At 39.5% G+C, this 13,390-nt stretch overlaps 1 protein-coding gene across 1 annotated transcript; it reads right to left on the bottom strand.

Moving 5' to 3' along the window:
* Nucleotides 1–6,700: 6,700 nt before the first annotated feature.
* On the bottom strand, nt 6,701–12,950 carry LOC308286915 (uncharacterized protein; the record flags this gene model as incomplete). The annotated part of the gene is made up of 8 exons (XM_080728037.1): nt 12,838–12,950; nt 12,611–12,731; nt 12,331–12,439; nt 12,108–12,241; nt 11,129–11,207; nt 10,956–11,025; nt 10,399–10,675; nt 6,701–6,742 (listed from the first exon to the last, which is right to left on the bottom strand). Exons 1-8 carry the CDS (start codon nt 12,876–12,878, stop codon nt 6,701–6,703), a joined length of 873 nt encoding a protein of 290 aa, XP_080584163.1. The 5' UTR covers nt 12,879–12,950.
* Between the last annotated feature and the right edge of the window lie 440 nt (nt 12,951–13,390).

Raw genomic sequence — 13,390 nt, 5'->3', positions numbered from 1 at the left:
GAGTGTTAGTCCAAATATCACTAAAACCAATCTTACCCCAATTGGCCAAAGGGGGGCGCTATATCATTTTGAGCAGTTTGTGAAACGCTTAAACCCGTTAGGATTTTTTTTTTGCAATTTGCATGAAACATTCTACACACAATCTAAGGACCTTTATCTAATATGCCTATGAAGTGCACACACACAAAAAAATTATAATAATGAATATAGCTGCAAGCAGCGATAAAGTGTCCAAAGCCAAAAACACCTCAAATCATGAACACAGCCTGCAATGTGCGTGAAATCTTGCAAGCACATTCCCAATAGGTCAAGGAACAGATACCACCCTTCTTACATTGGCCTGTTATAGCGCCACCAGCGGGTCAACTTTTGCACAACACATTTTTGGAACAAAATGGACCAATCGTTGACGTCAGTAACGTCAAAGAGAGCACTGCCTGCGATCTTGACATTTTGTGCTTTTATAGCCATTGTTTTCCGGCTTGAAGCGAGCCCACAATTGTTTCGAAGGAACAATATTTTTCTAGTTTATTTATCTATCAGTCATATAGTAGACGGGAACTTCGGTTCCTTTCTACTCCTACATACTTAGTGAGAAAATGAAAATAAATACATCAATGTGTTCAGCTTACAGTGGCGAAGTGTGCTATTATTTTATACAGCAATCGGCCAAATGGTGGCGCTGTAGGAAGCCTTCGAAAGTGCGATCTTTGAACAGGTATTGCTCATGCTGTGTTATACATACAGCCATGAAAACTGTATACACTTATGCGTCTCCTCATGCCGAACAACTTTTACCCTCTAACTTTTGACCTCTGACCTTTAGGTCTCCCACAATTCGGAATAATATGAAAAACAGTAAAAATCTATCTCCTCCTGGGATTTTCGCGTCAAGTGCACGAAACTTTTTTCACATGAACTTTGGACCAATACGGTCAGATTGATCAACCAGATTTTTTTTAAAGTGAAATATAATTTTTTAATAATTCAATCAATATTGCGGTTTTATGCAAATTATTCTTCGGCCTCTAAATCATACATGCAAAGTTACACGTTCATGGCATTTGGCAAAGATGTGGAGGGTTAGTCAAAGTATCACTGAAACCAATTTTATTCCAATCGGCCAAAGGGGGGCGCTATACGAAGCGTTTGAAAATTCAAACTTCAAACGGGCATAAGTCATGACTCGTTTTGTTTGAAGACATGCAACTTGTTACACGCGTGCTTTGACTCGAGCGGAAGACATCTGTGTCGTTGTTAAGTAAGCTCCGCCCTTCGATTTTCCGCCATATTGAGCAGTTTGTAAAACGCGTAAACCCGCTTTTATTCTGGAATTTTCGCTCCACGTGCACAAAACCTTTTTTACGTGAACTTTGGACCGATATCTAAAGATCTGTCAGATCGGATTTCTTTAAAATCTAAACATGCTTTTTTAAATAAATTCAATGAATATTGCAGTTTTATGCAAATTATTCTTCTGCCTCTAAATCATACATGCAAAGTAACATGTTCATGGCATTTGGCAAAGATGTAGAGTGTTAGTCCAAATATCACTAAAACCAATCTTACCCTAATTGGCCAAAGGGGGGCGCTATATCATTTTGAGCAGTTTGTGAAACGCTTAAACCCGTTAGGATTTTTTTTTTGCAATTTGCATGAAACATTCTATACACAATCTAAGGACCTTTATCTAATATGCCTATGAAGTGCACACACACAAAAAAATTATAATAATGAATATAGCTGCAAGCAGCGATAAAGTGGCCAAAGCCAAAAACACCTCAAATCATGAACACAGCCTGCAATGTGCGTGAAATCTTGCAAGCACATTCCCAATAGGTCAAGGAACAGATACCACCCTTCTTACATTGGCCTGTTATAGCGCCACCAGCGGGTCAACTTTTGCACAACACATTTTTGGAACAAAATGGACCAATCGTTGACGTCAGTAACGTCAAAGAGAGCACTGCCTGCGATCTTGACATTTTGTACTTTTATAGCCATTGTTTTCTGGCTTGAAGCGAGCCCACAATTGTTTCGAAGGAACAATATTTTTCTAGTTTGAAACATAAAGTTGAAGAAATATCTGACTTGATTAATGTGGATAAAATCAATATACTTGCTGTCTCAGAAACACATTTAGATGATTCGATCACAGATATGGGGGTAGGTATATCAGGCTACAACATTTTTAGAAATGACAGGAATATATATACAAAGCCATATTCCAGCCAGGGTTAGATCTGACCTGATGGTTCCGGGTATTGAGGCTCTTTGGTTGGAGGTACATCTCGCTCACTGTAAACAGTTTGTGGTTGGGTGTGTCTATAGGCCCCCAAGCTCAAATGTGCAATATATAGAAGAATTATGCTCTGTGCTGATCAAGGTGACAGATATGGCTAAAGAAATATTTGTCTTAGGTGACTTTAACATTGATTGGCTGTCTGAATCATGTCCATTAAGAAAAAGGTTGTATAGCACTGCACTCATTTGTAATTTAACTCAGATGGTGAACAAGCCAACTAGAGTGTGTTGCAATGATGCTGGCCATAGATCTGCAACCTGTATTGACCACATATTTATTAATAACACAGATCTTTGTTCCAAAGCAGTATCTGTCTCTGTGGGGTTTACTGATCATAATATTGTAGCTATTGTAAGAAAAACTACAATTCCAAAAGCTGGGCCTAAAGTATTGTATAAGAGGTCATATAGAAGGTTCTGTGAAAATGATTTCATTCAAGATATTCAGAATGTTGAGTGGAATCGGGTGTTAGCATTAAAGGGAGTTGAAGAAGCTCTCAAGTTATTTAATGAACTATTTCTGTGTGTAGCAGATAGGCATGTCCCATTAAGAAAATTCACAGTTGGCTCTAGTAAAGCATCATGGATTGACGATGAGCTCAGACAGTGTATGCGTGAAAGAGATGAGTTAAAGAAAGCTGCTATAGATGTAAAAGGAACTGAAAAATGGCGAATGTATTGCATAATGAGGAATAAAGTCACAAAGCTAAACAGAAAGAAGAAAAAAGCATATTATCAAAATTTAATTCAGGAAAGGAAAAATGATGGTAACAAACTTTGGAAAACCCTGAATGAAATTATGGGCAGAGGCAAGAGTAACTTACCTTCTTTCATTGAGGTTAATGGAAGTTTTTTAACAAAAGCAAAGGATATTGCAAACCATTTTAATGATCATTTTACAGACAAGGTTGATAAGTTGAGAAAGGACATGGGCTCCCCTAAAGTTAGTGGTAAGTCACATGAAATAATATCCAACATTATCATGAAAAACAAACAATGTGTCTTTAAGTTTCAACCAATAGGAAATGATAAGGTGAAAAAACTGCTTGATGGGCTCAACAATGATAAACCAGCTGGTATGGATAATATTGATGGACGGTTACTTAAAGTTGTTTCTAATATAATTTCTCAGCCAATATGTCATATTTTTAACTTGAGTCTGCAGGGGGCGGTATTTCCACAGGTTTGGAAATCTGCTAAGGTTGTACCTCTTCCAAAAAATAAAAGTGGGAGTTTTTCAGCTGTCAACAGCAGACCCATTAGTATTCTTCCAGTGCTAAGTAAGCTAATGGAAAAGGTTGTTCTTGAGCAGGTACTTTATTATTTTTCAATTAATCAATTAAATTCTGACTTTCAGCATGCCTACAAGTCAGATCACTCTACCTGTACAGCCCTGACAGATATGGTAGACAAATGGTTATCTTATACTGACAATAAAATGATGGTGGGAGCTGTATTATTAGACTTTAGTGCAGCATTTGATGTTGTAGATCATGGGTTATTGTTAAGGAAACTAACTGCATATGGGTTTAGTCAAACTTCAATCAATTGGATGAACAGTTATTTATCCAACAGGATGCAGTGTGTGTTTTTTAATGGCAGTTTCTCTTCTTTTAAAAGTTTACAGTGTGGCGTCCCCCAGGGGAGTTGCCTTGGCCCTCTACTTTACACAATATTTACAAATGATATGCCTTTTGTTTTAGATAAGAGTTGTTCTACTTTATTTGCAGATGATTCAACTGTTTATTTTGCATCAAACAACTTTCCTGAGTTAAGAGACACACTTCAATCTGAACTGCAATTATTACTTGACTGGATTTGTGAAAATAGACTTGTTTTGAATGTAGCAAAAACCAAAAGTATTGTATTCACTTCTAGACTACGGAGGATAATCAGCTGTGCCTATCACTTAAAAACTCAGATATTGAACAGGTTCAAGAGGCAACTTTGCTTGGTGTCACACTCGATGGACAATTAACATGGGAGAAACACATCGAAAATATTGTCAAAAAAATCGGTAGAGGAATAGCATGCATTAAAAGGTGTTCCTCGTTTTTGACCCCATCTTCTAGAGTGCTAGTGACACAGGCACTAGTACTGTCTCACCTCGATTATTGCTCAACAATATGGTCCGGCGCAGACCAGAAACATCTGTCTAAACTTCAAATAGCTCAGAATAAAGCTGCAAGGCTTGCACTGCACTGTCCATTGGGTGTGAGGCAAAGTACTGAGAGATTGCATGCCAGTCTCTCATGGCTCAGAGTAGAGGAGAGGTTGGCATGTAATTTAGTGAGTTTCTTTTGGAATATTTGTCATAGTAAGCAACCAGTTTGTCTGTACTCACGAATACAATATGTGAGAGATCGTCATAATCATGCTACCAGGCAGGCTACTAGGGGTGACGTGACATGGTTAAAGAAAATGCAGTGTGCAGATCTGTAATGTACAGGGCAATTAATATATGGAACACGTTACCGAATATGATCACTGAAGCACCCAGTAAGGCTAGTTTTAAGAGACTCCTTAAAAGACATTTGACTAATTATCCTCATTTATTTTAAATTAATTGACCTGTAGTTGGTTTCATTGTCTTGAATCTTTTTTTGTAAGACTACATGTTTTTATTGTATTGTGTTGTGTTATGTATTGTACTATGTATTGTAATGTTTTTTGTGGACCCCAGGAAGAGTAGCTGCTACTTTGGTGGCAGCTAATGGGATCCGTATGAATAAAGAATAAAGAATGAAAAGCACACAAGGTGGAATAGACTTTATTTCATAAGGTATGTATTTAAAACATAAGGCCAGCGTCAATGGTAGTAACCAATTGGTCCCATAAAATGAGGATTTCAATGTGCAACACTTATCTAAAACAAACAAGCAGTTCACAATAGTCTTAATTCAATCTAAAATAATATGTAAAGGGACACAGCACACAATGCCAAATGATATTTTAGATGTTATACTAATCACAATGCCTTTGCTTTACTATAATCATCACGTAGGTCGGATGGGTGTGGCTACAGCGAGAAAGCAAGCCAGCTAACCCAAGGTAGCACAAACATGAAGGGAGGAAAAGACACAATATTCATTTTACAGCTTGTCTGTATTATATGTATATATATGTGGCAAAATAGACCATGTAGTTTAATTAATTAATCTCAAACCTATAACCTTCTAGTTTGATTTGATTTGATCATTATTTATCTTGAACAAATAAAAAAGTACAGAAAACTATACATCACCACATCACCATCATCATCATCACAATTACAAAACAACCACTCTTGTTCAAGAAGGGACAGAGAGAAGCAAAAGCTAATTTTGTCCGGCACCTATTCTTACATTGTCAAATATAAATTGATCATAAAATGAATAAAAAGTACATAAAAGTTATAACGTAAAGAAAAGAAAAACTAACAATAATCAAAACACATCATATAAAGTATAGTAAATCAAGATAAAATCAACTGGCCATAATGTTGAATGAGTGACTGCTTATAGCAGCGCTTGAACGGTTTAGTATATATATTTTTTAAATATATTTTTATCAAGATTATTACCGTAATTGCTGGACTATAAGCCGCACCTGAATATAAGCCGCACCAGCTAAATTTAGGGGAAAAAAAACAAATGTTTACATATATAAGCCGCACCTGACTATAAGCCGCAGGTGTCCCTCCTGCTTCCCGCTAGAGCGCACCTGGTGGCCGTTAGCTGTATAAATCTACATATAAATCCTTGTTAACGACCATTGTAAAACAAACTAGCTGTCCGTTAGCTGCAAAAATCTTTATATAAGCCGCACCGTTGTATAAGCCGCAGGGTTCAAAACATGGTAAAAAAGCTGCGGCTTATAGTCCGGCAATTACGGGTACATACATTTATACCAGATATTGAGACGCACATTTTGTTTAAGTGTTGTATGAACATTTATTATCTGTTTAAAATAGTTAATCAGAATTTGGAACCTCTCAAAGGGCTCGTATACTCAACAGGGCGGTGCGTTCATGGCTTGCCCCTCGGCTCGTTCATGGAGTTAGCACGTCTGCATTTGGGCATCCACACTGGGTGCCCAAATGCAGACTCTATGGGACTGACACGCAGCAATGGCTGTTGGACTACATTGTAGCCTAGGTGCCCGGACCGCTAGGCCAGCTGTTCGGGCAAACGTTTGGCTGTTCCTGTTTGATTTCTAAGACAGCTCCAGGCGTTGGAATCTGATCGTCCTCTTCACCACCTCTTCAGCTTCATCCTCTTACTTGCAATCTCCTGATGCTCTTCAGACTCACCCATTGGTTCCTTTTATGAATTATGATCACAAGGTTATTTAGTTATGCATTTGATCTAAATGTGGCAACAATGGATATGATCAAAAGGATAGACTAATGCTGCGTTCAGATGGGCTCAGGCAAGCGGTAGACGGCAAACGGCACCACCTGCTGGACGGTACGGCAAGGTAGAACAAAATATACCCGACGGAACGGTACGGCAACATTAATTAATTATTTAAAGCGCTAGTGCAAAATGAAAACAATCGCTTGTGTCAGCGATGTGTGTTCTGTGTGTGTTGGCGCTCTGCTGGAATTTTTCCCGTGAGATGGAGCTACGTAACATCCGGTTCCAGATTCCGTCCTGTACCACGGTAAAAAGATAAAATAATTTAACTTTGAACGTCATGCCGTCTGCCGTTTACCGTCACCGGTTTCGAATGCCGGACTACCGTACCGTTTGCCGTTCTACTCCCGTCCACTAAAATGACTTCCGGTTTGCCGTCTACCGCTTGCCTGAGCCCATCTGAACGCAGCATAAGCATAGCTCTACCAAAAAGCACAAACATTAAGGTGCAGGCCAGCAGAGCGTTCCTCAGTATAATCTCTAAATGTTTATGCAGAGGAAGGTTCAGCTAAAATGCATCTGATTCTGTATGCTTCAAAACGGAAATGACCTAGAAGACATTTTGTGAGTGCTGGTGATCTTTGTGCTTATGCAAACGTATTTTGAGTCGTGCAACCAACCAAGTGACTAATCGTTGAGTGTAGAGCAGTGCTTGCATCTTCCTAACCATAGTTTAGTTTAGTAGGTCCTAGTCGTCCTATTGCATTGTAGTATAGTATTTTATGCAAAAAACAAACAAACAAACAAATAATTGTTTCACAACAGTCCACATGTGCATGCGTGTGTGTGTGTGTGTGTGTGTGTGTGTGTGTGTGTGTGTGTGTGTGTGTGTGTGTGTGTGTGTGTGTGTGTGTGTGTGTGTGTGAGAGAGAGAGAGAGCAGGGACGTGTTGGGCCCCTGATTCAGCCCGGGAAAAGGAATTGGAGAGGCCCTCATTGGGCATGGCTATTGGCAATGCGCCAGATTTTTTGGGGGCCGGTATTCACATGATAGACAAGCCAGTGGGGCCAATGTGATTGCAAGACTTGTCTATGTCTGTGGCCCATTTTGTTTATTACTTTTCAATGAAAAATATAGTCTACATAAATATTTTCTTTGTTGAGTAACTAATTGTGTTGGGATGACTTGCTCATTAATATGTTGCAGGAGATTTGTTGCGACCGTCAGGTCGCAGTTACTGTCAAAACCTCGACCAGCTGTCTGTCTGTCTGTCAGTCTGTCAGTCTGTCTGTCACACGTCACACGTTTGCCCTGCTCATATCTCCGCAACCGTTGCCCCGATCCATGCCAAATTTTGCACACACAACCTCCACCCATCGATTCTCACATGGCCCTCTTCTAGCGCCACCATGAGGCCGATTTTGCAAAACACATTTTTGGACACTGCTCCTACAAATTTTGCCCTAAAATCACGCAAACACAGTATGTCTACACTCATGTCATCAACATGGATCTGTCCCATTTACCGCCACCTTCAGGCCGATTTTTTAAAACACATTTTTGGCCACTATTCCTACAGATTCTGCCCTAAAATCACGCAAATCGCTACACAGTATGTCTACACTCATGTCATCAACATGGATCTGTCCCATATAGCGCCATCATCAGGCAGATTTTTTCTAACAAATTTTTGGACACTGCTCCTACAGATTTTGCCCTAAAATCACGCAAATCGGTACACCGTATGTCTACACTCATCTCATCAACATGGAGCTATCCCAAATAGCGCCACCATCTGTCCAATTTTTTCAAACACATTTTTGGCCACTGCTCCTACACATTTTGGCCTAAAATCACGCTGCGCTTATCTCCCGATTAGGGAGTCTTACTGGTGGTACTGTACATGGTACTGTACATGATTGCATCAGATGAGAACAAGACAGCTAGAAGTAATATTTGATAATAACCTGAATTCCTTGAAAATGGCAACAATCCTTTGTTGGAGAAACCTAGTTTTTGGACAATGTATTCATATGGTGGTCAGACAATGAAACAACTAAGGTCAATGGGACCGCAGTGAAAAATCCTGCAGGTAAAGATCAAAAACAGATCTGTTCAGAAGGATCTATTTGCTACAAAAGCAAAGGAGGGCTGCCCAAAAATAACAATATGCTGTAGTAACACTCCATAATCATAGTCAGTGGAAACCACTGACCACAGCCTAGGGTCCACATACAATCACCATCAGACCTCAATCTGCTCACCTCTGATTAAAGTTAGGAGCCATTGCATGAAAGTAGACGTGACACTGCATTCCTTTAAATCCTGCAATGCCCTTTATCATTGTCTAATCACTGGTCATGTACATCACGTACAGTACATGACCTTTCTATTCCCATTCTTCCACATATCTTGTATCCCAACTCTGCAAGGTCTAAGAATTTCTCATCATGATAGAGGATATCTCATCAAGATATCACCTCAGTGGAAAGAAACCACAACTGTCGAAGCTACCGTACCAAAAAATAGTTTTGGATTGATAAGGTAGAACTGGTAGAACTTGATCTCCTCCTCACCTCAGCTAACCTCTGACAAGCCAGCAATCTCGATTTAACTTTTTTCTAAATTGAAGATTAAGACTAAAGTGAATTCAATTCAGTGGAATTTCTACTTTTACTTTACTTTTTTTGTGACAAAAAACAAGTCAATATGCTTCATATTGCTGAGTTCTGCGTGTCATATGCTTATTGTAGAGGGGCGCGTGGTGATTTTAGAAAAAAGTTAAATCCTTCCAAGAAGACATGTTGACATCCATTGACCAGTCACTCAAGATAAACGACGACTCAGTCCCAGTTAATCGGGGGAGGTGATTGTAGCCCCCACAGTTAGTACCAGCCATGAAATAGCAACAACAGCCCTGCTAGTTGGGCTCAGCCCTATTAGCACGACTGGTTGTGTGTTGGACTGGTGAGTAGGAGTCCCGGGTTCATTCCCCGCTTCCGCGCATCACTACATGTGTAGTGTTCACATCAGAAGTGTGTTTCAGTGCAAATCATGTTTGTTAATGTGTTGAATGTACGCTATATTTGTGCACTTTGTAAATGGTATTTGATGGACAGTTTGTGTTGACATCACATGTGTAATTGAACAATGGGCATTAGGCTTAATACATAGTTAATTGTATGTGTTGTATGCAGTCAAGCATTGTCAGAGTGACATGTTTTATTTAATTATGAATGTACCGTATGTAGACTAGACAGTAGGTTAGTTCATATAGCAAGCATAATGCCTTTGTCACGTTGATATGTTATATCCGATATGTAATTACCGGTATTTACTTTCTGTATTATTGCAGATGTGAGATAAATGATTATATTAGTTTATAACAGACATACCCCCATTTTATTTCATGAATTACATTTTGATATGTTATTGTATTTCATTTCATTAAGATGTTTACGTTACCCTGTGAACTGTGGTTGAAGCGTGGCACATAATATCCTACATTTGCTAAAGCTGTTCGGTGGGCGAACCGTTTAGTTCGGTGGGTGAACACTCTGGGCAGACAGACACTAAACCTAAGACCTAAACACTGGGCGAATGGGAAAAAGGGCGAACATGTACTCACCTCTCTGATCACCTCCATTCTAGCAGAACTGCACTCCTGCTCTGGGAGGGGTGTGTCTTCACAGTCAACTTCTTCTTCTTCTTCTTCGTCTTCTTCTTCTTCTTCTCCTCCTTGTCGTGTCCAAGCTACATCCCCAGATCCAGTCTGTGCCAGAGTGGAGGAGGCTGTCTGCTGGAGAGCCGGCAGCACCCAGGACAAGGCTACATTAACAGAGAGCACAGGGCCCACCTCACACATGGGGCATACATAGTATCCTGAGGGGCTTGGCTGGGCCCAGCATATATTGATGCAATCCTTGCAGAAACTGTGTCCACAGGGAATGGAGAGAGGATCCCTCATGATGGAATTGCACAGATGACACCTTACATGGTCTGCGGTCAGTACACTGGAGCTGGACTCGCTGGAGCTGGTGTTGGGGGGGGGGGGGGGGGTAGACAGGGTGAGAGTGAATGATAGATGGAGAGAGAGAGACAATGCCGATGTCAAAGGGTAGATGCCTTCCATTTCCATATTTATGCCTTGCACATCAGCTATTTTCACGATTTCTTTCTAATTAATGTAACATAATAACAAGATCTTGTGACTAAATGATCAAGTCTGTGTTTGTTGGATGGGTGGATTCATGAACTTGTCAGTCTTTGTGGACATATTCATCCTCGATTGTGAGCAATAAAATAAAAATTCACCCTGTATTTGCACTGGAGCTCTTCAGTTTACCATATATTATCTTCACTTCATCATATTCGAAGGTGATATCTGAAACAACATGGTTTAACATTGTCACTAGTGACTGCAATATCCAAATGAACATATTGTGTAGTATCAATTTAAAATTTCAATATATATCACTTTCCATTACCTGGGACTGAGTAGTCGTTTATCTTCAGTGACTGGTCAATGGATGTCAGCATGTCTTCTTGGAAGGATTTAACTTTTTTCTAAAATGAAGATTAAGACTAATCAGTCTAAGAATAAAGTGAATTTAATTCAGTGGAATTTCTAGCCTATACTTTGACTTTTACTTTACTTTTTTTGTGACATGAGAAAAAAAGATTGGTCTTGTTTCTAAAGTGCAGTTGTTTATTTGGGCTTGTTCCTGATTCTCAAACCTTTTCATGTCAAAGACCCCCTATGTGTTCATCCTGGGAACCCCATATGAAAATACTTTGTGCCTACAAGATTTGTGTTTTAAAATATTCCACATCCACATTACATAATCACATTTTATTTTTGAAATTGTATTACATTTTATCAGATATTATGCCCAAACATGGAGAGGTGGGGAAATATTCTGTGCCAGACTGGTGGGTGGGGTGTCATGGGTTCAGGGTTTGATCCCAGGTCAGGGCACTGAACGCAAGCTAGCTCTCTTGCTGTTGCCTGCTGGACCAGTGATCGGGGAGTTGTGGGTTCGATCCCTGCTGAGGGAGAGCACACCGAGCGAGAGCACACCAAGCTATGGCTTACAGTATAATGCAGTACTTGAGTGGAGAACAGATTAATATGAGCCATTTGGTGTCGCGATACGACTTTATGGCAAGCTACACCGCTAATATGTCAACAGGTGTTGTTTAGCCTCTCTGGTATAAACTAATACACTGCTGCTATTCGTCAGACATAACGCTAGTCAACATGATATTGGAGCAAATTAGCAAAGTATTACCAAGTCCTGTTTGTTTACCAAGTGTCCCCGCTTGTGGCCATTGATGTGTGTGTGTGTGTGTGTGTGTGTGTGTGTGTGTGTGTGTGTGTGTGTGTGTGTGTGTGTGTGTGTGTGTGTGTGTGTGTGTGTGTGTATGTGTGTGTCTGTGTCCAAGATAGATGAGTTTTAGACAAACCTTCAGACACTCCACTTTATCCAGCATGTGTTCCTTGGCCTTTTCAAACAAGGTGCATTTTGATGAGTTAAGATGCACCTTCATATCCTTCCTCATATTTTCCAGCATACCTGGTCCACTGTGTTTTGTTGCTTCTACAGTATAACAAACAGGAATAAATACATTTCATCACGTTGCTATTATCTTTAGGTTGACACATTTGTAATGTGCCATTGTTACTTACTGTCATATCCTGGCTGCATGGATGCCTGGATTGACTCTGTTAGACTGAAGTAGATCTTTTTCTTTTCTTCACGGATGACATCGGCAAGTATTTTCTTTAATTTCTCCTCCTGTTAAAGAAAAGGAAAAAAAGGAAATAAACTATAAGCATACATATTCTGCCGATAGAACAATTATTGTCATGGTAAAATAGAAAATAAGATGTATGTATTTTGTACTGTATATATATATATATATATATATATTTTTTAACTTCAGTTCAAACTGAGCTGTAATTATACCTCTGTCTTTAGAAAAGTCATTTGCAATATAAGCCCTTTGTGCTGCTCGTCACTGAGGCTGTCTGTATCAAATGTGAATTTATCGATGGCCACTGTGATGGGTCCAGATCTTCCTACATTCCTGAAAGATATGATCTGCATTGAGTTAAAGAGGCCCTTTTAGACATGCTCTCCCCATTCATTTCAATATGCAGGAAGGAAATTATTATATGTCAGTAGGTACTCACGGGAAGGTCTTGCTGAACTCTTGATCAATAGTTTCTCTCATGTGTTTAGATAATCTCTCATTGAGATTCACCTCAATCTTTTTTTTATTTTTTTGTGCTTTGTAAATGCCATGGTTCTGAACTAAAGACTTCAAACTGGAATAATGTTTAAGGATTTTTCCTCTCTGAAATAAATGAGAAAATTGTAATTACAAGGCAGTCATATTTTGGTACAGATATTATTCATATATGGCATGAATACAACAACCAAGTGAACCATCCACTGTCCAGCAGGTTCTAGACTTCCATACATTACAGCTGGGTTTCTCAGAACCTAATTTGGGTCCTGCTCAAGAGGAACTACTGAACAAACAGAGAGCCCAATTTAGAACAAGTTCTTATTCGTTAATATGTTCATAACGGCACCATCATATTCGTAATAGGTATTATGAAAGGCGTGCATCAGTTATGGTTTTAGCATCGCAATCAGTTATGGTTTTAGCATCGCCAGCATATTTAACACAAGGGGGGGGGGGGGGGGGGGGGGAGGCGCAATGCAGTGTTGAATTAAATT

This window comes from Nannobrachium achirus, assembly GCF_963921795.1.
Source record: "Nannobrachium achirus genome assembly, chromosome: 6".
Taxonomy (NCBI): domain Eukaryota; kingdom Metazoa; phylum Chordata; class Actinopteri; order Myctophiformes; family Myctophidae; genus Nannobrachium; species Nannobrachium achirus.
This window is presented reverse-complemented; position numbering and strand designations above follow the sequence as displayed.